At 39.7% G+C, this 27383-nt stretch overlaps 2 protein-coding genes, 1 long non-coding RNA gene and 1 pseudogene across 4 annotated transcripts in view; 3 read left to right on the top strand and 1 right to left on the bottom strand.

Moving 5' to 3' along the window:
* Positions 1–3100: 3100 nt before the first annotated feature.
* The window catches only part of LOC309483405 (leukocyte elastase inhibitor-like), a 61555-nt pseudogene continuing 37272 nt past the window's right edge, over positions 3101–27383 (top strand). The window contains exon 1 of the transcript XR_014211709.1: positions 3101–3221. The product of XR_014211709.1 is annotated as a leukocyte elastase inhibitor-like (transcript). The remainder of the gene's footprint in view (positions 3222–27383) is intronic.
* Positions 3106–8666, top strand: LOC309483404 (leukocyte elastase inhibitor-like). The gene is made up of 8 exons (XM_082149235.1): positions 3106–3221; positions 3413–3589; positions 6636–6707; positions 6888–7028; positions 7115–7232; positions 7455–7597; positions 7688–7870; positions 7983–8666. Exons 2-8 carry the CDS (start codon positions 3422–3424, stop codon positions 8385–8387), a joined length of 1230 nt encoding a protein of 409 aa, XP_082005361.1. The 5' UTR covers positions 3106–3221; positions 3413–3421; the 3' UTR covers positions 8388–8666.
* LOC309483425 lies at positions 15545–18334 on the bottom strand. The gene is made up of 2 exons (XR_014200559.1): positions 18168–18334; positions 15545–15808 (listed from the first exon to the last, which is right to left on the bottom strand). It is a non-coding gene; the product is annotated as an uncharacterized lncRNA (long non-coding RNA).
* On the top strand, positions 16305–25623 carry LOC309483402 (leukocyte elastase inhibitor-like). The gene is made up of 8 exons (XM_082149233.1): positions 16305–16385; positions 20236–20412; positions 23620–23691; positions 23871–24011; positions 24098–24215; positions 24434–24576; positions 24677–24844; positions 24957–25623. The coding sequence occupies exons 1-8, from the start codon at positions 16320–16322 to the stop codon at positions 25359–25361; spliced, it is 1290 nt and encodes a 429-aa protein (XP_082005359.1). The 5' UTR covers positions 16305–16319; the 3' UTR covers positions 25362–25623.

The raw sequence follows: 27383 nt of genomic DNA, 5'->3' as shown, positions 1-27383 counted from the left end.
TCTCATTTCCTGTGTAAACATCACATGCTTGTCTAAGAAAAATTAAATCCATGCATTCTTTCATATGGCAGTACAGCACTAGAGGTGTCAGAGGTGAAAGAATGATCTGCTGTGCTGATATGGACGATATGACGACACACACACACATATATATATATATAGATATATAGATATAAGTGATCACCCGGATTTAGACCTACCTATACAGTCTTTATATAAATCAAATTTGCTTTTTGTATTTGTATGGCATAGCCTACTATCCACTGGCACGTGCCAATAATGCAGTTGCTGTGCATTATCGCGACACGTTTCCATTACAGATTTGCGCAAAACTGTTGCGATTTTTCCAAAATGTCGACAAAAAACAATTTCGAAATGACGGCGTTTCCATTAACCGATGTTATGCCACTAAAACTTCATTTTTTCCTCTCGCGATAAGTAAAATCATTCCAAAAACCATGGCAACGGACGTTGGTAGGTTTTTGTACTATATCCCAGCCACTGCACTGGCCATTATTATTAATCGAAGGAGATGTATGTGTGTTTTCAAAGGATTAATGGTAAGGAACGACCCTTATTATACTTGAGAGCGGCACATATGAGGTGTTTCTGGGTGTTTCTCCCTCATTTCTGCTTCGAGGTCTTGATTGTGGCATTCATTTATTTGAGGTTTAGAATCCATTATTCCTGTAATTCTTTTGTCTTTTATGAATTTAATAAAGAACTCTGTCTCGTATTCTGTCCAAACACACCGCGTCTATGTCAGGTGACCTGTAAATGCGCAAAAACTGTTTCCATTGCAGTTTTGCGAAATATTTCTTTTTCGAATTGCCTGAAAAACCACCTCATGCGAGCGGGAAAACTTTTTTGCGATAAATGCGAGTTTTTGCGAAATTGACGTGTTTCTATTACCCTTCAAATTACGTAAATTGAAATTGCGAATTGGAAATACGCCCAATGGAAACACATCACTCCCGTTTATCGCAAAAAAGTTTTACGCTCGCATGGGGTGGTTGAGAAGGCAATTCGAAAAAGGAATATTTTGCAAAACTGCAATGGAAACAGTTTTTGCGCATTTACAGTCCCCTGACTTAGAAGGCGTGGTGTGTTTGTACAGAATACAACAGAGTTCTATTAAATTCAACTGGATTCTAAACCCTAGAGGTGCCACAATCAAGACCTCGGAGCAGAAATGAGTGAGAAACACCCAGAAACACCTCATATGTGCCGCTCACAGTAAGGGTCTTTCCTTGCCATTAATGCTTGGATTAACACGTCTACGTTTCCTTCCATTAATAATAATAATGTCTAGTGCGGTGGCTGTGATATATAAACAAAGCCCGTCTACGGAAAGCCTGTTCACTCCAACGCCCTATTAAGTCCTATTGGTTGTAGTTCCAATCAGAGTTCCACTGGGGGTGCTCACCATGAGTGCAAAATGAATGGGAGTCAATGGGGCTAGACGGCTAAATTGGTCTTTTTCACCCGATTGCCGTTGAGAAATCTCAGATTTTATTGTAGGTTTTGCAAGTTCAACATGGGTTATAGGTCGAAAGTTGAATGAACGAGTACTTATGTCCTTTCGATTTCTTACAGCTTGAGTTGTTGTTGCCCATAACACGCTAGCATTCTGCTAATGAACGCTGATTGGTCAGTGAAGGACTGATTACGACCAGAGATGCCGCTTGATGGTATCGTGGCATCCGAAGCGGGACCAGAAACAAACAAAACAAAAACTCATCTAGCACGTGTATTTACCTGTGTCAGCTGTGTTGTTGATGCCTCGAGAGAAAAGAAAGTGCAGAGCGCGAAAGCACCAAAGTGACTGAAGGATTGCCGTAAAGCAGTATCTCTGGTCGTACGATGTGTATGACGTCATTGACATTTTAAAAAACTTTTTAAAGCAAATAAGTGACTCTAAAAAATCTAACACCAAGCAATGTGTAATTTCTTTGCATCCCCTTTCGAAAACAACATTCAAATTACTAGGCAAAAAATTATATCCTGAGAAAAGTGGATTTTGAGGGGTATAGCGCCATAGACCTCCATTCATTCTGCACTCGTCCTGTGAGCGCCCTCATATGGAACAAGAGTGGAACTGCAACCGGAAGTTTATTGAGTGGCACTTCTCCCCTTCTCTGATTTAAACCTACCAACGTCCGTTGCCATGATTTTTGGAATGACTTATCGCGAGAAGAAAAAATGACATTTTAGTCGCATAACATCGGTTAATGGAAACGCCGTCATTTCGCAATCGTTTTTTTTTATCAATATTTTGGGGGAAAATCGCAAAAGTTTTGCCCAAATCTGTAATGGAAACGCGCATGCCACTATCCACTGGCACATGCCAATGAAGACCGGATGTGCCACCGGATGTGCCAATACGCATAGTGACATGTGCCATTGGCTTCTGTGCATCATATAATGTTAATACTGCTACTGCTGATTTCGACGCCAGGAAAATACAAAAAGCAAATTTGCCTGTGAACGCTTTATATAAAGACAATATAGGTATGTCTAAATCCGGGTGATCACTTAGTTATATCAATATTATATATATCGTCATATCGTCCAGCCCTAAAACTTTTATAGTTTGCAGTGTTTATTTAAAAACATAAAATAATGCAAAATATAAGATGGTAAATATTTAATTGCTGATTTGTCAATACAATATATAACAATACAACATATAGGGTATGATTTTACCCCAAAAGTCAACATACTGACAGAAAATGACATCTGCAAATCCATGTTTCACTGCCTGGAGTCGCTATTTCTGTGAATTGCAGCGATTAATTTGCTTCACTTTGCTGTAGCTTTCGACAGTCTGTATAAATATATCCCAGATTTCTTTGTCAAATCTATTTGTACAGTCAATCTCAAATCTCTTTCCCATTTTAGATGTGTTGTGTGTGTTTTTCGCGGCATTCACGCTGAAAACCAATGCTACTACTTAGTCTTTTGCCAATCAGTGGGCGTAACCGCAGTCACTCCGGCCGACAGTGATGTCACATACATATCCTCTCATTCCCTCCTCTCATTGAGTAACCCGAGACGTTGTACAGAAGGGCTGGATTAGTTTAGAGGATGGGCTCTTCAGGGCGAGACAACGTTTATAAGAATGAAACTTTAGTGACTCAGCAGATCATTCTTTCACCTCTGACACATGGGGAAACATCATCGTTCCTGCTAAAAAATAGAATAGAACTTGAATAGAACAGGTGTAATGATGAAAATGATGCAATGCTGTTCTAGTACTGTACTGTCATATGAAAGATAATGCATGGATTTATTTTTTCTTAGACAAGCACGTGATGCTGTTTACATAGGAAATGAGAACTGAACTGAGCAATGCTCTGTTTGGGATTTTCACTTTGTTATGCTGATCATCTCTCTCTCTCTTACTTTCTAGCTTGTGAAAATGGAGTCTTTGACTGCAGCAAACACACAGTTCTCCCTCAACCTGTTCAAGAAGATCAGCGAAGGAAACGCATCAGGAAATGTGTTCTTCTCTCCTGTCAGCATCTCCTCGGCTCTGGCCATGGTGTTGCTTGGTGCAAGAGGAAACACAGCGGCTCAGATGATTAAGGTGATCTCACACAATATACTTTTAAAAGAGGGTGACGAGAAAGTAGACTGAGACAGAGGGACCAGGAAGGGACGCAAGCCTTTGCATGCATTCCAGATTTTAAAGGGGTTTTGTTTTATTGTTTTATAATGTTTGCTGGGGTGCACTTATGATGTTAGTAGGATTTTTACATAAAAAAAATTGTCATCATTTATATATAAAAGACATTTTTCTACCCTTCTTTTTCTTCTCCTTCCTTTTGTTAATGGCCGCTCACTCAATAGGAGTATTATCGCCACATAATGTATATCTTACATGGGTATCTGTAATCTGTATTTTTTGTTTGTTTAATGCCCCACCCACTCACCCACCCTCTGCTGGCGCTGTATGTTCAGCTCCTCCAGCTTCCACTCTTTCCCCTCCTCTTCCAGGATGGGCAGAAGCATCACGATTCCCATACATTATATCCTATGCTCTAATCCTGTATTCTTTAAAAAGGTTAAAACAGCCCTATATGACTGAGAATCTCTCAAACTGTGATATTTACTGGTTGTTGATCATCATATTTGTTACATTTAAAAAATACATGCTCTGCTGTTTCTAAAACATCACATTCATCACACATACCATGTTCATGCTTCCCCATTATTTATTGCAAGTGTTGAGTTCAATCCTGTGCTTTTTCCTACCCTGATTTTAGCCTCTGATTTGAACGCTGTGTTTGAAGGGGCGTGTGTGAGACTTCAGTGTAAACGCCCACAGCTGAGTATTACATGTGGGACTCTATCGTAAACGTTTAGCACGTTTTTTACTATTACAGCTCTCAAGGTTAATTAATCTTGTTGTTTGTTGATATTATATTTAGATAGCCTATAGCCAGAGATGGCAAAAGTGCACACATCCTTCACTAAAGCAGAAGTACAGATACTCATGTTTAAAAAGACTCAAGGACTCAAACCTTTCACTCAAGGTAAAGTAAAAAAGTATGGGTAGTAATGGCTACTAAAAAGTAACTGGACCTCACATCCTATTGATGCTTTAATACAAAAGAACTTACATTTCAAATTTTCTTAGCAAATGAATGTATCCAGGCTGAACAACCACCATGTAATACACAAGCAGAGAAAAGACTAAGCTGATGAAAAAAACTATTTGCCATCCCCTATACTATAGGCCACATCATAGATTGTAGGGTGATTCTGCCTCTTGTCTTTGGATGCTTTAAAAATGACAAAATTGGGGCGAGTTATACTGTAAATTCTATTTAAGTACAAACAGAAAGAAAATTATAATACTAGCATAATTTACACTTCACCTGGTTTACCGGTTCTACAGCATATGGAAACTATCTGACTAAACCTGTCAGGTTTCAGATGACCGCTTAATACTGGATAAATTAACAGCAGAGTACACATTTCCATAATAGAAAAAGAAAAAGTATTTCTTTAAATCAGTACATGCTCAAATTGGCGACATGGACTATTCACTGGCCTAAACAATTTGTCCTAAAGACTGAATATTAATGTGTGTGCCATCAGCACCAGCAACATCCCTTATACAAACACTGAGAAATATTTTTTTTGTGAAAAATCCTTAGTCGCTCCTAAATCTGAACCCCTGCGAATCGCTTCAAAAACTGGGCATTATCTGTCATACACATTAACTGTCATTTTTTTTAGGTTCGCACAATTTGTAGCGCATTCGCCAGGAATCCTTTTTAATGAAGACAATAACATAATCTCCCTCATATATGCGTGCGTGATCAGGAATGTCTCTATTCTCAGTCATGTCGACATCTTTAACTCCCTCTGTCTCATCCATAACGTTAATCATTCTTCTTGTTGTCTTCTGCCTTGCTCCGTGGGATCTTATAGCCTACGTCTGTGGTGCGTGATAGTCAAGAAAATTATACACCAATGGGGGAGTCATGTTTTCTGTTGAAAAAGGCGCACAATGACAATAAATAGTATTGATCATGCCAGCAAATACAGTTTAGAATTAAAGTAATGATCCAGGTTTGGAACTGTAAGTAGAAAGTACATGTTTGTGTAAAAAATGTGAGTGAAAGTAAAAAGTTGTCAGAAAAATAAATAGTGAAGTAAACTGATACCAGAATAATCTACTTAAGTAAAGTAACACAGTATTTGTTCTTCATTACTTCCCATCTCTATATATAGCATTTGCATTTTATATATGTAAAAATGCTTTCACTAACGGGAAATTGTTTCCTGAACGAGATCTAATCTGTAGCTGCATCTGAAATCACATATTGTCTGAGTATGTACTACATTTGAATTTGAATTTACTTTGCGGGCATTAAAAAGCATGTTATATGAAGTATGAATGTGTTTTATGAATGTAATCTGGACGTACTACATCCACCATGTTGTTTATGTCACGTGACCAACCAGCGTCAGTTGCGTCGCTTCACTGCCATTCATAAATCCTCTCCTGTGGCCTCATGGGATAGTAAAGTGTCCATCGAATGCGCACTTCTGAACCTTGGAAGTAGTAGTAGGTCATCCGGGGACTTTTCGCCAACTGTGTTTCAAATACAGTGCATACTAATCCAGACTCAAAACACATCTGTTTAGCTGAGCATTTACTGAATGAGCACTGGGCCACTGTTTGTCCGACTATTTGTACTGTATTTTATTTTATTTTTATTAAAAACTGTTTTAATTATTCTTATTTCTTTTGATTATTTTATTTTCTTCTATGTAAAGCACTTTGAATTACCATTGTGTATGAAATGTGCTATATAAATAAACTTGCCTTGCCTTACTCTTTTGCCGTAGGGAAGTATTCGATTCTGGACGCACCACATGTAAATTGAGTTCCAGGCATGGCATAAACAGTAAAGTGCCAGCAATTAATCACTCTTTCCACTCATTTAATTATCAAAGGCCTGAGGGCCAAAATCAACAAAGAATGTGTTTGACATCATCAGTTCTTCATTGTCTTTTCTAGCACATTTGAAACTATTCTAATGAGCATTTGAGAAGTGCATCCACAATATATATATTGAAGTTATCTTTATTAACTCTACCATATCAATTCTGTGTAGGTTCTGGGCTTTAACAATGAACCACCAATGATGGAGCAAACCCAGAATCCTCAGACACCTGCTGAACTCAAGGTTCCGTATGAATATTTACATCAAACACTAACCCAGTTAACAGGGAACGTTCTCAGAACTTTAGCTAACATTCTGTCAAGGTTCTGTTGCATGAACAGCTGTATTTACTGTAGAGATTTACTGTATCCTTTGGGTTCGTCTGATTTAACTGATTAAATCTGATATTGTTGATGCAAACAGAAATGTCCAGAGGAAAAACCTGAGGACCAAATTCATTCCAGCTTCTGCAAGTTCATGAGTGATCTGAACAAACCAGGAGTCCCGTATGTGTTGAGTCTTGCCAACCGCCTCTACGGAGAGCAATCCTACCAGTTTGTTGAGGTAAGACACGGTTTATTCACTGGAGGTTCTGGAAATGTTCTCAACTCTAATATCACTTCCACCTCAATCGGTTTGCTGTATTACAGAAATTCCTCAATGACGCAAAAAGCTACTATGAAGCCGGACTGGAGAAGGTGGACTTCATGAACCAATCAGAGGCTGCTTGTGTCAACATCAACCAATGGGTGGAGACAAAAACACAAGGTGAAATCCAGCATAAACTTTTTCTCAATTTGAAACTTACTCTAAACTCTTACAAATAACAGTTATTTCATGTTTTTTGCAGCACTTTAGTTTCAGCGAAAATGTCTTTTCAAGGGCCATGTTTGGCTTCATGGGTTCTTGAGTTGAGATAAATAATAAAAATATCAAACCCAACCAGTTAAAATCACTCCTCAAACTAAACAATATCCATTTGTATTTTAGAGAAGATCAAGGACTTGGTGCCACAGGGAGCCATCGATGGGATGACGAAACTGGTTTTGGTGAACGCCATCTACTTCAAAGGAAACTGGGAGAAGAAATTCCCAAAGGAAGCCACCAGAGATGGGCAGTTTAAGCTGAACAAGGTAGGAATTCATGCTATTATTTTACTAATATTTGTAACAGTCATGATGAAATAAGAGGGGTTATAATGTATTTCCATTGATGCTTGGCAGAATCAAACTAAACCAGTGAAGATGATGTATCAAAAGGCGAAGTTTCCTCTGGCCTTCATCCCAGAGATCAACAGTCAGGTTCTGGAGCTGCCGTATGTCGGGAAGAATCTCAGTATGTTGATCATCCTCCCTAACAAGATGGAAGATGGAAGATGGAGATGGAAGACCACTGGCCTTCAGAAGGTGATTTGAATGCTTAATTAGCCATCCGTGACCAGTCAGATGTTTACTTGTGGAGCAGTTTTCATTTTAACTATTTCAACTATTCATCTGACATGTCTCTCTCATTATCCAGCTTGAAAAGGCACTGACCTACGAGAAGCTCATGGAATGGACCAAACCAGAAATCATGAGTCAAGAAGAGGTTGAAGTGTCGCTGCCCAGATTCAAGATGGAGGAAACCTACGACATGAAGAGTCTTCTGATCAGCATGGGAATGGAGGATGTTTTTGACCCGCAGAAGGTGAATCTTTCAGGCATGTCCTCCAACAACGACCTGGTGGTGTCGAAGGTGATCCATAAAGCCTTTGTTGAAGTCAACGAGGAAGGAACCGAAGCGGCTGCAGCCACCGGCGTCGTCGCGAAGACTATGTGTTATATCAAACCGCAGGTCTTCAACGCAGACCATCCTTTCCTTTTCTTCATCCGACACAATCCAACCAAGAGCATTTTGTTTTACGGACGCTTCTGCTCTCCATGAGTGAGTCCTGCTGCATGAGACACTTCCAGCTAGTTTAGGTGGAGAGCCAGATCCTAATGGGCTTTGCTTTATGTCCTTAGAAATGTAAGCATATGAGTGTGTGGTCTGCAACAAACAAATAAAAGATATGCTCTAACAAACAATGCTTCTTTCTTATCACAATCACACTCATAACAACATAAATGGCATTAAAACTACTGGCTTCCCCAAAAACATCAACACAATATTGCCGTTGAATACAGCAGAACATGAAACATAATACACAGCTTACATGTATATTAATTATACATAATTACACTGTACTGGATGAAAACTCAAATACTTCTATTGAGAATGAGGACATACTCATAGGTAGCTTGCGGTCACGTGACGAATTGAGCCCGTCCACCATTTTGGGAGGATACGCTATCGGTTGCCAGGGGCAACAGTGCAAGAGCAATACAGAGACGGAGCAGGAAAGACGGCTCGAGGAATTATAATAGAAATTACGAGAAAATTAAGAAGAAATGGAGAAGAATGAGGCAAAAGAAAAGGGTCCTTACAGGGAGAAACTTACTACCAATGCCAAACAAATTTTTTTTTTTTTTTTTTTACATTTTAAAATATGAAAAAACTGTAACACATGGTTCCTACGGTTTCCACGACAATCGTGTGAGACACTGGAGAAGTTTTTTACACAGCAGTGTTTTCCAGTCATTCTAAAATAGTGCGACAACCTCCTCTACTACCAATACATAGTTCCCACATGACGTCACAACATACGGGCATTTGCCGACCCGGCGCCATTTCTGTGGGCATGCTGTGGGCAGAACAGTGATAAAAAGTGAAAATGGTCATCTCCTGCTGGGTCAATCGATGTTCAAATAGTGCCGGAGGTTCAGTTAAATTTGGATTTTACAGTATACCCGTCATTAGACTTCATGAATGTGACGTTAAGCGTCAGAACAACGATGGAGGTTATGGCTGGCGAGGATAAACAGGAAAGAAACTCCCTCAAAACACGCAAGAATTTGTTGTGTTTTATTGCGAGTGTACACAAATATAAGTTAACACTTTGCAGTTTGAATGATGTCCTGTATACAAAATGACGAGGTATTAAAAACATACAAAAACAACATTGTTTCCACAGTTCGATCGCGCCCGCGACTCTCTCTCTCACTCTGCCACACGCACACACACACATTCCAGCCTTGCAATCTCAGATTATGTCCCTAAAGAACCCGCGTATAAAGTAGTTCCGCATTAACCGTTACATTAATTAATTTGCACGCGAGTTTTGTTTATTTTCATGCCGTGTATATTCATATTCATGCACATATTTCCAGGCTCGGAATTGCTCACATGTGTTAAAACTCCTAGCCAGTGGTGTAGTCTACGTGATACGCAGGTATGCCGTATACCCACTAGAAAAGGCCAAGGATTTGCGTATACCCACTTAAAAAAGCGTGAGGACACGCATCAACTTCGTTTTGTGTCAGAACTTTCACACTTTCATTCATAAATTCACCCCGTCTGTGTTTGCGAAGCGACGGATCGAATCGCGGAATCCAGTCACAAATGGAACTTGCTATATAAAGCAGAACGTCACGGATTTTGGCTATTTTTGAATGAATAAATCAAAAGTACCTGCTGTACAATGAATCAAATCTCGATATGGACTAGTGTCTATATTAAAGCTAAAAGAGATACGCGTCTCTGGGAATGAGCGGCTCAATGTGTGCTCCACTACACACACACACACACACATAGAGAGAAGCACGGGTGACTCACGCTCGTGGTGTTTTCAGCATTTCACTGTATTGAGACATGATGTAGGCTACAGCTACACATGTGCATTTCATCGCAGAGCTGCTATGAGAGTCACTTGACGAGAATTTGATAAAACTATCGTCATTCATTCGTTTCATATACACACAGAAACTGTTATATCTTTACGACAACCTGTCAAAATAAAAGTTAGGTATAACTTGAAGAAATTATAACAGAAATATATTACTATTGCACAGTAGAGTATACTTCAGGCCTAATAATAATAATAATAATAGTTTATTTAAACACACAGAAACTCAAATGTCTACAACCCACCAAAATAAAAGTTTGGTCTAACTCAAATTAATTAGAAAGAAATTGCACAGTAAAATGTATTTTAAAATAACATTTTTTTTTTTTTTCAAAAACACCATTTCTAAAAGTAAATTTCTATTTGTGAAAATTATTTTTTTTTTTGAAAATTGTCAGCTGATAAAACCTGTGCTTCAGGGACCATATTCATATAACATCTAAGGCTAAATGTAGCTCAACTGACTGAGTTAGATGGTGATTAACACTAAACAGTAGAAAATCTGTCCAGTCTCCTCAGCTGTAAATGTCATTGGCTGTTAAAGTCTTGTGTTGCTTATAATAAATTGACATGTTGATAACACTTATTTCATAATGCTCTCAATTACATGTTGATGCATAGGCCTACTGTATGCATTAGTGAGTGTGGTGCATGGTGCTTATGGGGTGACGCTCTGGGATGGGTGAGTATGCGGCGGCGCGCGGGGGGGGTGGTGTTCGTCTCACCAATTTGTCTTTAATTGTAGGTGCTTTCCGGAACGCAATAGAAGGAGATTCAGGCATGACTTAGATATGACCTAAACAAACAAAAATTAAGCTTTATTATGCTGTACAAGGACAGTGCTGCTATAATTAAGTAAACCTAACTCAGAAATTGGGCTCTATATGAGTTAAGTGATTCAGGTCAAATGATTGTGAAATAATGATTATGTTAAAACACAATCAACACCATCAGATCACCTTTTCTATTTGTTCATCTGGCTGTTATAACTCAAGTACAACAGCCAAACAAAATCTAAAATTAATGATATAAGGGTCATGAGCCCAACTAAAACAAACACTGATCACCATAATGGGTTGTGATTGTGGTTTTCTCCTTCAGTGATTCTGCTTGTTAACATCAGGTGTCTTCAATGTTGCCAATAAAAAATAAAGTCTGTCTGTTATTCAGATATTTTTGTTTAAAAAATGTTTTGGGAAAATGTTACTAATTTTAAATGGTTAACTTTTAAGGAATTAATTTGATTAATTATTACTCAATTCTAATTTGTTACATTTAATTAATAATATTGCTTGTAATCTGTTGCCACAATTTTGTTGAGTAGATATAGCGTATTCATTTTTACAGTGATTTTATAATTAAAATAAAGCTTAATTTTAGTTTGTTTAGTTTTGTTATGAGCTTTTGTCGATTTTATTCGGGTGGGTTTTTCCATTCAATTTAGCCTTTTTTTAATTTAATTTCTTAATTAATGTATTAATAAACATTTCTTATTTTTAATATATATTTATTTATTATTTCATCTATTTTTTAACTACCCAAAGTAATTACATTTTTAGTTTTAGTTGAGAATAACAACACTTGTCAAGAGTTTAGAGTTTGTGTCTACACACACACACACACACAAATATTTTTAAACAGAAATGATCACTGGAGTAAAAAAAAAAAAGTGTGACAACTAGCCCCAGTGTCCCCTACACAGAAGGTCATTTAAAATGTCTTACTTAAAAAGTCACTGCATAGAGAAAAAAGAAAAAGAAAAAAAAAAACCCACTAATGTCTGAGAACCACAAATGTGTCTTTATTTTTATTTTTTGTTTAAATGAAAAGTATAAACGCTTTTATTTGAAGTTGAATAAGCGTCACTCAGGATCCCACAATTTACCCATTCATTCCAGCCTGTGTCCACATTTATGTCCTTAAACGCTCGTTTTTTGATGTCGACATATAAAAACTTATTTCTGGGTTTTTTAGCTTGTTTGCTGTACACCTTATCACATAGCATCTTTTAGACATTGTTTTGTTTTTGTTATAAGTCATAAATGACAAGGATGCAGCCAGCTTCTCGCAATGCAAATCAAGACGGTTGGATTGTCACTACTGGAGGTGTCACAACATACGGAGACATGTTCAGCGACTCGGTGTCAGTCAGGTGTCATGACTCATGTCAGTGTCAGTGTGTCGAGATAATGCACAGCACCTGACATTATTAGCATGTGCCAGTGGATAGTATGCCATACAAATACAAAAAGCAAATTTGCCTGTGAACGCTTTATATAAAGACAATATAGGCAGGTCTAAATCCGGCCGGGTGATCACTTATATCAATATTATATATATCGTCCAGCCCTAAAACTTTTATAGTTTGCAGTGTTTATTTAAAAACATCAAATTATGCAAAATATAAGTGTCATGAACTGCTCGGAGACCAGAAAGTTTAGATCCAAATGCAGCTTTAATCAGAAGGGAACAATCCAGACACGTAAACAAAGGAACAGGCAACAGGGGCCCGTTCTTCGTACGTCGCTAACTCAGTTAGCTGGATTTGATTTGTTGACGATTTGGCATGATCTTGGATTGTTTGGCTCTTCGACGCTCATCCTGGACTTGCTGTCATAGCAACAGGTCCGTAAGCTTAAACCTGCTCGGGAGCAGGCTTATTTCATGTAAACAGGATTAGACTGTGGCTTCATAAGCGGAGCTGATACGGGAAGTCCAGCGCAGCGCGATAGTGCACTTTCTAAGATGTATATTTTTTCTCGTGACTCGTGAGATTGTCGTTTACATTATTAAATTGTTGGAAACGCACATTTATTTTCGACTTGTCGGAGTCGGGCTTTAACAACAGGACAAACTGTTTGCTTTGCCCTAAGATTATTTGCGAGTGGCTCTTTCCTTTACACTATTGGAGATGCGGAGAACTTGATGGAAAGTGCTGTCTGTCGTGTCATTCGGAGTTTACCTGGCGCTTTTAGGTTTAAAAAACAGTTTTAGTTTTTTTTGTGGCATTTCCAAGCCACTTAAGACCCAATGTTGTAAAGCAGTTTTTTTTTTTTTTGGCTATCATAATTTTTTATGAAGATCATGCAATCATGACCATGCCGATTACAGTATGTCACTCAGGCTTCACTAACGTGATTGGTACCATAGACTATAGGCTTCCATAGACTGCCATCAAGGCCTCAATGAAGGGGATTATGTGAACAGAAAGGGGGTTCACAATGTAAATGTGCAGCCCAGTTACTATTGGGATTCTTAATATTCCAGATTAGTAATATTATATCAAATTTAAAAAAGGCAGTTGACTAAAATCTTCCATATCACAAATGTGAAAGCAAAATGGCCAGGATCTGTGCATGACTTAAGAATTTTCAGAAATTCACATTTATGCACATTATTTGAAAGTGGTAAGAAAGGTTCCACAATTAAATATCAAGCTCACTGTATTACATACACTTATGCTGATCCTAACAGAACTGCATTTTTTCATAGGTGATTATGACATGTTCCTGCCTGCAGACAGGTGTTTTATGACCCCATTCCCTGACCCAAACCAGTTACAATGCAGCTCTAGCCAGGACAAGGGCACACAATGAAATGAACTTAGGCTAAAGGGAAGATTTCAGTGTCTGAAAAGTCTGAGGGTTGCACACCTGACAGGGCCTGTGACATTGTTGCATGTGCCATATTACACAACATTGCCAAAAAAAACCCACTTTTCATTAAATTAAAAGACAAATATGCTTAGTTCCTTGAGTTTTATTTCAATTGTTCTTTGTAAAGAAAAGCCAGTGGTCAATTGCCTGCAACAAGAGATATTAGACACATGCCTCATGCAACAAATAAAAAGGAAAAGTTGGCTATCCACTGCCCACCTGTAGGCCTATGTCTCCTCTGTCTGTGCAGACTCTTCTGTAGGCCTTTCTGTAGATGTGGAATCCTGCAACTTATATTGCAGCCATAAAGCATACAAGTATAAATTAAGTAAAGTTATTTATGCACTTGCAGGTAGGCTAGTTCCTCCATATGACAGTTGTCTGAGAGGGTTTATTCACTGTCCAGTGCAATGGAAACAAATGGACATTACAAAGTCTTATACTTTCTTTCCTTTGGAAAGCTAGAAAATGTCCACTTACTGCACATATTTCAGCACCACTTTCTTGGGTACAGATACAAGTGTTGGTGTATTATGTAAAAGTGCACAAAAGAGGAAAACACAATGTCATTACAATGAACTACACTCTGGAAAAATGTGATCAATAACTCATGGCAAAATATTTTACATTAACATAATGTGGCGATGCAGAGAGGCAAACAGTACTGAGGAGGTTATAGTCTAGGTGGAACCTGCCCCAAAAACACCGACTACGCCACCCTGGGAATTTCACCCAGAGAATGATTTTCTTTATTTCCTAATTGCAATACTATTGATTCACTTAAAGGGATAGTTCGCCCAAAAATGATATTTAAGCCATGATTTACTCACCCTCAAGCCGTTCGAGATGCATATGTCAATCTTTTTTCAGACGAACACATTTTCAGTTATTTTAGAAAATGTCTTAGATCTTTCAGTGGTTATAATGTGAGGCAATGGGGTCCAGCTGCTTCAAGTCCGAGAATGTGCATGCATCCTTCACAAAAATAATCCACCCGGCTCCAGGGGGATAAACGAAGGCCTTCCGAGGGTAATCCGTGCGGTTTTGTCGTAAAAATGTACATATTTAAAACTTTATAAACGAAGATAACTGGCTTCCGGTGGCGGTCGGTGCGCGTTCATGGAGATGGATGCTGGCGTGTGACGTAGGACGTAGCGTAGGAAGCGTTGTGACGTAGAACGAACGTAGAGTTTTGTTTTGCTCTGCTCTCTGGCTGCGCTGTCACGTTCGTTCTACGTCACGACGCTTCCTACGCTACGTCCTACGCCAGCATCCATCTCCATGAACGCGCACCGACCGCCACCGGAAGCCAGTTATCTTCGTTTATAAAGTTTTAAATATGTACATTTTTACGACAAAACCGCACGGATTACCCTCGGAAGGCCTTCGTTTATCCCCCTGGAGCCGGGTGGATTATTTTTGTGAAGGATGCATGCACATTCTCGGACTTGAAGCAGCTGGACCCCATTGCCTCACATTATAACCACTGAAAGATTTAAGACATTTTCTAAAATAACTGAAAATGTGTTCGTCTGAAAAAAGATTGACATATGCATCTCGAACGGCTTGAGGGTGAGTAAATCATGGCTTAAATATCATTTTTGGGCGAACTATCCCTTTAAGGACACACAGGTAAGTGAACAATTCAGCCAGAGACGAAGTTCAATTTTTGAAAATGGGCAACAAGTTTTATTCAATAATTTAAAACAATTCAAAACACATTCATACTTGCTGCTGAGGCTTACCGGTGGGGGAGAAAGGAGTCACAAAGGCACAAAGGAATCCCAAGAAAGGTCACCATGTGAACACACACAAACGCAAAAACAACAGTGAACACAGCAAAGAAAACGGAGTAGACAACACAGCACGCAGGAAGGGGATACCACCACCCGGACACCAACACCACCACCTTTGGCTCTCAGCAACTGAAACGGACACAACACACACGATCAAAGGGGATTCACTCAACAGAAAGAAAAATCAATGTAATATTTAAATGAAGAAAACAAATTGAAATAATCTTAAACACAAAATAACCAAACTGCCAGAACCAGCAATGGTTCCAGAAGGCAGCTAGTACACTAAAAAAACAAAACAAAATATCAATTCTAAGACACTTCTCAATAAACAAAGAAAAACAAAATAAACATGAATTAAAGTACAATGAAACCTTGGCCAAGGAAAACAAATTCAGTAATAAGACAGAATAAAATATAAACAAATGTATTAACTGGATTAGGTTATCTAACGAGATAAACTAAAATCACTGATAAAGAAACAACTAGAAATACAAATTAACTAAATTGAAAACAAAATAATAGAAAGGAAATATAAACACAACCCAAATTATAACTGTAAAGAGCCAACCCCTTCAGCGGCATTCAAACAGTTAAAATACTGGCCCACGTTAAACTGGAGGCTCACACATTCGACCGTATGGCCGGCCCGGGATTGCACAGTGGCCGTCAGGCAGAACGGGCGGGCAGCGATCAAGTGGAGTTGGTAATGCAATGTTCAAAATCTGCGTTAGGCAGACAGCTATGCAGTGATCGAGTAACGTTGGGGTTGCTGGTACGTAATGTTCAAAACACACATGAGGAAACAGCTTGTCCAGGACGGGCAGGCAGCGCGATCGAGTGAAGTTGCTGATACACTGTTCAAAATGGACACGTTAGGCAAGCAACACTCAAGGACGGACGTGCAGCAATCAGATAACGTTAAAGGTTGATGGTACACTGTTCAAAATGCACATTAAACAAACAGCAATCCAGGCAAAACAGCAGCTAGTGAATAAATGCTCTGCGGTCGACGTCAATCTCCAGTTGAACCAGCCCGGTTCCTGTTAGTTATTTTAAAAAAATGAATTAACCCCAAATCAAACAGATAAATCCTACACCATGTATCCTACATACCGATCAAGCAGCGTTTTTTTGTATCACCCAAGAGGAGGCAGCTCAAAGGGTACAAACAGTACAGGCAGCTTTCAGTAACATCCGCTTTTGAATGCGTTGGACGACGGAGTGAAGGACTGACCCGCCAACCGGAGATCTATGAGCGTTCAATGCATAGTAAACATGACGGCAGCTGACAGAGCCGCCTTAACCTAATGTTAGGCCCCGGGGCTGAGAGGTTTTGTAGGCCCCCCATCCCCTCAATTTAAAGAGTCTCATTTTAAAAAAGTGTAATAGCCTATCTAGGTAATCTACATCACAAAATGCATTAGTTTCTTTTGAGACCTACAACAACAGTGATTTTTTTAAATATTGTTTTTCATTTTAATATTGTTATTAACATATCACTGAGCACATAAACACAAGACACTTTATTTAACAACCACACACAGCAACTAAATTTCAACTTTATGCAAATGAGAAGCGATTTTCGCGAGCGACGACCAATAGGAAAGAAGCCTTTCAGTGGAGCTCAGCTCCCGTCACCGTCTCGAGTGCAGTGCAGGCAAGACAGAAGAGTTCAAGGGCGATTTCACTGTTTTATATGATTTGACTGTAACTAACCACAAACATGGATATAATAAAATGATGCATGGAAAAGAAACTGTCGACAGTCTCAGTGAGTTTAATTCATACATTTATAGTTCGAGTGTTGTAGTTTTATGATGCAAGTTTAGCACTGCTGCAGTTCATTTTACAGTTTCCCCTGCATTATGTTGACTATTAGGGACAAGAAAATGTATTAGCCTATTTGTCAAATTCGGATGACGTTTTAGTAATTGATGACAGTATGAGTGAGTTTAATTTGTAGATTGATCGATCGTTAATCTAGTAAATGATTTAATCCCTGAACACTGCTGTGTGTAATATAAAAACACTCTCCCAACAGCATACTGTTTCTTTTGAGCCTAATTCCTAGTCAAATTAAAATGATATAGTTGTATAATATCACTTGTGGTGGTGTTTTGTATAGATGTGGCCAGACGAGCAGTCTCATTCGCGCCGCGGGACCTCTAGACGCACGTAAACGCGTCTTTACAACACTGAAATCACTCGCGCCAGACGCTCTATTCGCGTTTGGTGTGAACGCACCTTAACAATAACATTAGAGTGACAGCACTACCAACGCCCACAAGCGACTAGCGACATACAGCGACAAAATCTGACAAGTTAAAACAAAATGACCTTTTCAGCTCATCATGAACCTGAACATGGGAGGCCCCTGAACTTGGGAGGCCCCTGGGCTTCAGCCCAGGTAAGCCCGTGCATTAAGGCGGCCTTGGCAGCTGATAACAATGGAATAAGTTCAGAGACAGCAGAGTCGCTACTTTACCTGTAGACACGCAGAGCAACGCACGGAGTGAGTGAACCGGAAGTATGACACTTCCGTCACCAGCGAGCAAGAGGGCAGTCAAAGGGGACTACTACCCGTATTTATGGAGGGAGCCTGTGGCGGTGATTGGCCAAAAGAACGCCAGCTTGTTACAAGTTAACTCATACTGCTACAATAAGTTTATCAGTTTTCACTTTCACAAGTCAAAGCAATTCATCATTACTCAAGATTTAACAGTTGAAATGACTATACGGCCTTAATTTAATGCAGCAAAAATTATTTTACAGTGTAGGCTACTAAGATCTTTATTTTTTTTTCTCAGCCTTTTTCTTGGTTGCTTTTATAAACAGCCAACCATTTATTTAACAGTGCCTTTTATAAAAGAGACTGTAATATAACTAAAAATTACCATTATATAGAATATTTTTGTACTTTTTGTACAATGAACAAAGTAATTATGCAATTATTAAAATACAAAAATATAGGCTAATAAGTGATAAAAACATCTAACATGGCCACTTCTAACGGATTTCAATTGTCTGCTACTTTTTGCCAGCCCTCTCTCCTGGCTTTTGCAGACTTTGAGGTGTTCCCTGGCGTTTTGATTAAACATTAAAATTCCGAATTAACTTCGACTATTAGTTCTTGCTCTGCTGAGGAGAAAAACTGAGCGCGCTCTTTGGCCACGCTGACCAGCCAATAGCAGCGTTGCTGATCAATGTTTCTACTATCGATACATGTCCCCTTTTAACCCAGCGCATGAACGCGCAATTATCTCAGATAACTCAATCCAGCTATACTAATCATATCCAGCAAGTGTGTTCGAAGAACCGAGTTAGCCAGATCATGATTAGCACGATGATATCATCTTGGATGTGTCATTTGATCTCGGATGTAATAAGCAACGTACGAAGAACGAGCCCCAGGTAGGCAGTCCAAACAAACAAACACACAAGGCTGGGACAAGGCAAACGGGTAATCCAGAGGCAGGCAGAGAGTCCAAGAAACTGAAATACAGGGAACCAAAGAAATGCTCAGAGATGCAGTGCAACACATACAAAACTACACAGTGATTGAATGTGAAAACCAGGCTTATAAGGGGTGAGCTAAACAAGGTAATGACAAACAGGTGAATGTGATCAGTGAAGATGAGTCCGAGCAGTGAGTTATGGGAAATGTAGTTGTGCGGGAAAATGACAATCTGAAATGGAGTGCGCTCTGGTGGTTCTCGAGGGCACTCCAGCTGATGACCGTTACAATAAGATGGTAAATATTTAATTGATGATTTGTCAATACAATATATAGGGTATGATTTTACCCCAAAAGTCAACATATTGACACAAAATGACAACTGTAAATCCACGTTTCGCTGCCTGGAGTCGCTATTTCTGTGAATTGCAGCGATTCATTTGCTTCTCTTTGCTGTAGCTTTCGACAGTCTGTATAAATATATCTCAGATTTCTTTGTCAAATCTATTTGTAAAGTCAATCTCAAAGCTCTTTCCCATTTTAGATGTGTTGTGTGTTTTTCGCGGCATTCACGCTGAAAACCAATGCTACTACTTAGTCTTTTGCCACTCAGTGGGCGTAACCGCAGTCACTCCGGCCAACAGTGACGTCACACACACACACACACACATATCCTCTCATTCCCTCCTCTCATGGTTGAGTAACCCGAGACGTTTTACAGAAGGGCTGGATTAGTTTAGAGGATGGGCTCTTCAGGGCGAGACAACGTTTATAAGAATGAAACTTAGTGACTCAGCAGATCATTCTTTCACCTCTGATACATGGGGAAACATCATCGTTCCTGATAAAAAAAACTCTAGGTAGTGCTTGAATAGAACAGATTTTTTACATTGAACTTCTGTATGTGTAATGATGAAAATGTAAAAACTGCTGTTCTAGTGCTGTACTGTCATATGATAGATAATGCATGGATTTATTTTTTCTGAGACAAGCACGTGATGTTGTTTACATAGGAAATGACAACTGAACTGAACAATGCTCTGTTTGGGATTTTCACTTTTGTTATGCTGATCATATCTCTCTCTCTCTTACTTTCTAGCTTGTGCAAATGGAGTCTTTGACTGCAGCAAACACACAGTTCTCCCTCAACCTGTTCAAGAAGATCAGCGGAGGAAACGCATCAGGAAATGTGTTCTTCTCTCCTGTCAGCATCTCCTCGGCTCTGGCCATGGTGTCGCTCGGTGCAAGAGGAAACACAGCAGATCAGATGATTAAGGTGATCTCACACAATATACTTTTAAAAGAGGGTGGCGAGAGAGTAGACTGAGACCGAGGGACCAGGAAGTGATACAAGCCTTTGCATGCATTCCAGATTTTAAAGGGGTCATGAACTCTTTTGTTTTATTGTATAATGTTTGCTGGGGTGCACTTATGATGTTAATAAGATTTTTACATACAAAAATTGTCATCATTTATATATAAAAGGCATTTTTTCTACCCTTCTTTTTCTTCTCCTTCCTCTTGTTAATGGCCGCTCACTCAATAGGAGTATTATCGCCACATACTGTATATCATGGGTATCTGTAATCTGTTTCTTTTTTTTGTTTGTTTAATGCCACGCTCACCCTCTGCTGGCGCTGTATGTTCAGCTCCTCCAGCTTCCACTCTTTCCCCTCCTCTTCCAGGATGGGCAGAAGCATCACGATTCCCATACATTATATCCTATATGCTCTAATCCTGTATTCTTTAAAAAGGTTAAAACAGACCGATATGACTGAGAATCTCTCAAACCATAAGATTTACTGGTCATTGATCATCATATTTGTTACATTTAAAAAATACATGCTCTGCTGTTTCTAAAACATCACATTCATCACACAGACCATTTTCATGCTTCCCCATTATTGCAAGTGTTGAGTTCAATCCTGTGCTTTTTCCTACCCTGATTTTAGCCTCTGATTTGAAAGCTGTGATTTGAACGCTCTGTTTGAAGGGGCGTGTCTGCTGTGAGACTTCAGTGTAAACGCCCACAGCTGAGTTTTACATGTGGGACTCTATTGTAAACGTTTAGCACGTTTTTTTTTTTTACTGTTACAGCTCTCAAAGTTAATTAATCGTGTTGTTTGTTGATATTATATTTAGATAGCCTATATAGTGTTGGAAACTCAGAAGCGAAGACCAGGAGACTTGGTTGTTTCTTCAGCAGGATTCTTTATTGATAACACAAGCTGTCGGTAGCTGCAGTCATCAAGGCTAACTAAGGGAACTTTACATGGTATCTTATAGGCATTCAGTGGGCTGTCCTTAAAGGTGCTGACATTCTTTGAAAGTGGTGACCTTACACACAGCCTTAGAGATGACCACTAAATCTAATCATCTAAAGACAATTGAGGTAATTACCCCCGACTGAAGATAACGGTACCCCCCAAATTGTATAAACATCACATGGTCACAAGAACTAAGACTATGTAAACATTCACACATAGTTTGACTCTCAGTAGGAAGATCAAAGACTAACAAAACCCCTTCAGTGGAAACTATTTTGAATCTAATCAGTAAATTGATGCCATCATGTTCACCTTGAATGCCCAATACAGTGTAGTTCACCTTAGTTTTTCATGTGATGTTATGTAAGGAAGCAGGATCAGCAGATCTTAAACATATTTTAATTTAATATTCTTAAATTTGTAATCCTACAATAGCCAGAGATGGCAAAAGTGCACACATCCTTCACTAAAGCAGAAGTACAGATACTCATGTTTAAAAAGACTCAAGGACTCAAACCTTTCACTCAAGGTAAAGTAAAAAAGTATGGGTAGTAATGGCTACTAAAAAGTAACTGGACCTCACATCCTATTGATGCTTTAATACAAAAGAACTTAGCCTACATTTCAAATTTTGTTAGCTAATGAATGTATCCAGGCTGAGCAACTACTATGTAATACACAAGCAGAGAAAAGTATATTTGCCATCCCCTAGGCCACATCATAGATTGTAAGGTGATTCTGCCTCTTGTCTTTGGTTGCTTTAAAAATTACAAAATTGAGGCGAGTTATACTGTAAATTCTATTTAAGTACAAACAGAAAGAAAATTATAATGCAAGCATAATTTACACTTCACCTGGTTTACCGGTTCTACAGCATATGGAAACTATCTGACTAAACCTGTCAGGTTTCAGATGACCGCTTAATACTGGAGAAATTAACAGCAGAGTACACATTTCCATAATAAAAAAAGAAAAAGTATTTCTTTAAATCAGTACATGCTCAAATTGGCGACATGGACTATTCACTGGCCTAAACAATTTGTCCTAAAGACTGAATATTAATGTGTGTGCCATCAGCACCAGCAACATGTGGCAACATCCCTTATACAACACTGAGAAATAAAATTTTAGGGAAAAATCCTTAGCCGCTCCTAAATCTGAACCCCTGCAAATCGCTTCAAAAACTGGGCATTATCTGTCATACACAACCTTTAAGTGCTTTCTTAAATTCAACGGCGAATTCTTGAAAGCCAGCATTTTTTGCTTTTTAGGTTCGCACAATTTGTAAAGTAACACAGTATTTGTTCTTCATTACTTCCCATCTCTGTATATAGCATTTACATTTTATATATGTAAAAATGCTTTCACTAACGGGAAATTGTTTCCTGAACGAGATCTAATCTGTAGCTGCGTCTGAAATCACATAATGTCTGAGTATGTATACATTTGAATTTGAATTTACTTTGCGGGCATTAAAAAGCATGTTATATGAAGTATGAATGTGTATTATGAATGTAATCTGGACGTACTACATCCACCATGTTGTTACTGTCACGTGACCAACCAGCGCCAGTTGCGTCGCTTCACTGCCATTCATAAATCCTCTCCCGTGGCCTCATGGGATAGTAAAGTGTCCATCGAATGCGCACTTCCGAACCTTGGAAGTAGTAGTAGGTCATCCGGGGACTTTTCGCCAACTGTGTTTCAAATACAGTGCATACTAATCCAGACTCAAAACACATCTGTTTAGCTGAGCATTTACTGAATGAGCACTGTGCCACTGTTCGTCCGACTATTTGTACTGTATTTTTATTTTATTAAAAACTATTTTAATTATTCTTATTTCTTTTGATTATTTTATTTTCTTCTATGTAAAGCACTTTTAATTACCATTGTGTATGAAATGTGCTATATAAATAAACTTGCCTTGCCTTACTCTTTTGGCGTAGGGAAGTATTCGATTCTGGACGCACCACATGTAAATTGAGTTCCAGGCATGGCATAAACAGTAAAGTGCCAGCAATTAATCACTCTTTCCACTCATTTAATTATCAAAGGCCTGAGGGCCAAAATCAACAAAGAATGTGTTTGACATCATCAGTTCTTCATTGTCTTTTCTAGTACATTTGAAACTATTCTAATGAGCATTTGAGTTGTGCATTCACAATATATGTTTAAGTTATCTTTATTAACTCTACCATATCAATGCTGTGTAGGTCCTGGGCTTTAACAATGAACCACCAATGATGCAGCAAACCCAGAATCCTCAGACACCTGCTGAACTCAAGGTTTCGTATGAATATTTACATCAAACACTAACCCAGTTAACAGGGAACGTTCTCAGAACTTTAGCTAACATTCTGTCAAGGTTCTGTTGCATGAACAGCTGTATTTACTGTAGAGATGCATTTATCCTTTGGGTTCGTCTGATTCAACTGATTAAATCTGATATTGTTGATGCAAACAGAAATGTCCAGAGGAAAAACCTGAGGACCAAATTCATTCCAGCTTCAGCAAGTTCATGAGTGATCTGAACAAACCAGGAGTCCCATATGTGTTGAGTCTTGCCAACCGCCTCTACGGAGAGCAATCCTACCAGTTTGTTGAGGTAAGACTCGGTTTATTCACTGCAGGTTCTGGAAATGTTCTCAACTCTAATATCACTTCCACCTCAATCGGTTTGCTATGTAACAGAAATTCCTTGATGACGCAAAAAGCTACTATGAAGCCGGACTGGAGAAGGTGGACTTCAAGAACCAATCAGAGGCTGCTCGTGTCAACATCAACCAATGGGTGGAGACAAAAACACAAGGTGGAATCCAGCATAAACTTATTCTCAATTTGAAACTTATTCTACACTCTTACAAAAGTTTTTTTAATGTTTTTTGCACCACTTTAGATTCAGCAAAATTGTCTGTTCATGGGCCATGTTTGGCTTCATGGGTTCTTGAGTTGAGCTTTATAGTAACAATATCAAACCAACCAGTTCAAATCACTGCTCAAAGTGAACAATGTCCATTTGTATTTTAGAGAAGATCAAGGACTTGGTGCCACAGGGAGCCATCGATGGGATGACGAAACTGGTTTTGGTGAATGCCATCTACTTCAAGGGAAACTGGGAGATGAAATTCCCAAAGGAATCCACCAGAGATGGGCAGTTTAAGCTGAACAAGGTGAGATTTCATGCTTTTTTAAAATATTATTTTAATAATATTTGTAACAGTCATGATGAAATATGAGGGGTTATAATGTGTTTCCATTAATGTTTGGCAGAATCAAACTAAACCAGTGAAGATGATGTATCAAAAGGAGGACTTTCCTCTGGCCTTCATCCCAGAGATCAACAGTCAGGTTCTGGAGCTGCCGTATGACGGGAATAATCTCAGTATGTTGATCATCCTTCCTAACAAGATGGAAGACGACACCACTGGCCTTCAGAAGGTGATTTGAATGCTTAATTAGCCAGCCGTGACCAGTCAGATGTTTACTTGTGGAGCAGTTTTTATTTTGACTATTTCAGCTATTCATCTGACATGTCTCTCTCATTATCCAGCTTGAAAAGGCACTGACCTACGAGAAGCTCATGGAATGGACCAAACCAGAAGTCATGCGTAAACAAGAGGCTGAAGTATCTCTGCCCAGATTCAAGATGGAGGAAAAATACGACATGAAGAGTCTTCTGATCAGCATGGGAATGGAGGATGTTTTCGACGTGCAGAAGGTGAATCTTTCAGGCATGTCCTCCAACAACGACCTGGTGGTGTCGAAGGTGATCCATAAAGCCTTTGTTGAAGTCAACGAGGAAGGAACCGAAGCGGCTGCAGCCACCGGTGTCGTCATAATAGTAGATTGTTGTACCTATCCGCGGGTCTTCAGTGCAGACCATCCTTTCCTTTTCTTCATCCGACACAATCCATCGAAGAGCATTTTGTTTTACGGACGCTTCTGCTCTCCATGAGTGAGTCCTGCTGCATGAGACGCTTCCAGCTAGTTTAGGTGATGATCTGGTTAAAATGAGTAGAGGAGACTCGGGACGACAACTTCAAATCAACCTGTCATATTTTGGTGTAAGAAACATTTGTATGTACCAACAGATCAGTACCTATTGCAATTTACAGGTGAAAGACTTATTAAACTAGATGTACCGCATCGCGGTACAAAATATGACCGCCGCTCAGGCCTGCACTGGCTTTCCACAAAAATAAATGACGTGGAGTAATTTGGCTGTATTGCGTGTTTATGTATATACCTAAAAAAAGTAATAGTATGTGCATGTCTGTCTGTGTGTGTGTGTGTGTGTGTGTGTGTGTGTGTGTGTGTGTATGTGTGTGTGTTTGTGTATGTGTGTGTCTGTGTGTGTGTGTGTGTGTGTGTCTGTGCGTGTATGTATGTATGTGTGCGTACATGTGTGCGCGTGTGTGTTTGTGTGTGTGTGTCTGTGCATGTGGATTTGTATGTGTGTGTATGGGTGTGTGTCTGTGCGTGTGGATGTCAGTGTGTGTGCATGCTTGCGTTTGTTTGTATTCCTGCATGTGTGTGTGTGACAGTATCATCCTAAACCAGCAACCCTTCGCTCAACAGCACCATCTACAGGCCGATGAGTGTACAGTCACTAAATGTGCACATAAATGAATTTATTTTATACCCCCCCATGGATGAAATTCTACAAAACTTAGCAGAGGATACCCCTAGAGGATGTCAAGTTAATCATACACATGAAATATGGTGCAGTTCTGAACATCTCCACTGAAGATAGGGGCGATTAAAGCAGAATAATATTGCATTTTCATTTTTTATGGGAGGGGCGCAAATCACAAATGAGTGATTATGGGCTAGATGTGGGCCCTTAAGAGCAACATACCATCAAAATTTCTTCATCCTCGGTGCCACGGTTCAGGTAGTTATTTAGGAAAAACTGAATTTTTTGGGGTTTGGGGGGGCCCAGCGCGGGGGGGGAGTGGCCCCCGGGGACCAAACGAAATTTTTCCGTAGAAGTCTAGTGGGGCTATATGCCCACCAAATTTCATGTTCCCCGGTGTTTCGGTGTCCCTGGTATCGTTGACGAAAAATGTACGGGGGCCCCAGCGCAGGGGGGGGGAAGTGGCCCCCGGGGACCAAACGAAATTTTTCCGTAAAAGTCTAGTAGACCAACATACCATAAAAATTTCTTCTTCCTCGGTGCCACGGTTCAGGTAGTTATTTAGGAAAAACTGAATTTTTTTGGGTTTGGGGGGGCCCAGCGCGGGGGGGGAGTGGCCCCCGGGGACCAAACGAAATTTTTCCGTAGAAGTGTAGTGGGGGTACATGCCCACCAAATTTCATGTTCCCCGGTGCTTCGGTGTCCCTGGTATCGTTGACGAAAAATTTACGGGGGCCCCAGCGCGGGGGGGGGGAAGTGGCCCCCGGGGACCAAACGAAATTTTTCCGTAAAAGTCTAGTAGACCAACATACCATAAAAATTTCTTCATCCTCGGTGCCACGGTTCAGGTAGTTATTTAGGAAAAACTGCATTTTTTTGGGTTTGGGGGGGCCCAGCGCGGGGGGGGAGTGGCCCCCGGGGACCAAACGAAATTTTTCCGTAGAAGTCTAGTGGGGCTACATGCCCACCAAATTTCATGTTCCCCGGTGCTTCGGTGTCCCTGGTATCGTTGACGAAAAATTTACGGGGGCCCCAGCGCAGGGGGGGGGAAGTGGCCCCCGGGGACCAAACGAAATTTTTCCGTAAAAGTCTAGTAGACCAACATACCATAAAAATTTCTTCATCCTCGGTGCCACGGTTCAGGTAGTTATTTAGGAAAAACTGAATTTTTTTGGGTTTGGGGGGGCCCAGCGCGGGGGGGGAGTGGCCCCCGGGGACCAAACGAAATTTTTCCGTAGAAGTGTAGTGGGGCTACATGCCCACCAAATTTCATGTTCCCCGGTGCTTCGGTGTCCCTGGTATCGTTGACGAAAAATTTACGGGGGCCCCAGCGCGGAGGGG

Source organism: Leuciscus leuciscus (genome assembly GCF_965113295.1).
Source record: "Leuciscus leuciscus genome assembly, chromosome: 20".
Classification (NCBI taxonomy): domain Eukaryota; kingdom Metazoa; phylum Chordata; class Actinopteri; order Cypriniformes; family Leuciscidae; genus Leuciscus; species Leuciscus leuciscus.
The sequence above is the reverse complement of the archived record's forward strand: the minus strand, read 5'-3'. Positions and strand labels throughout refer to the sequence as shown.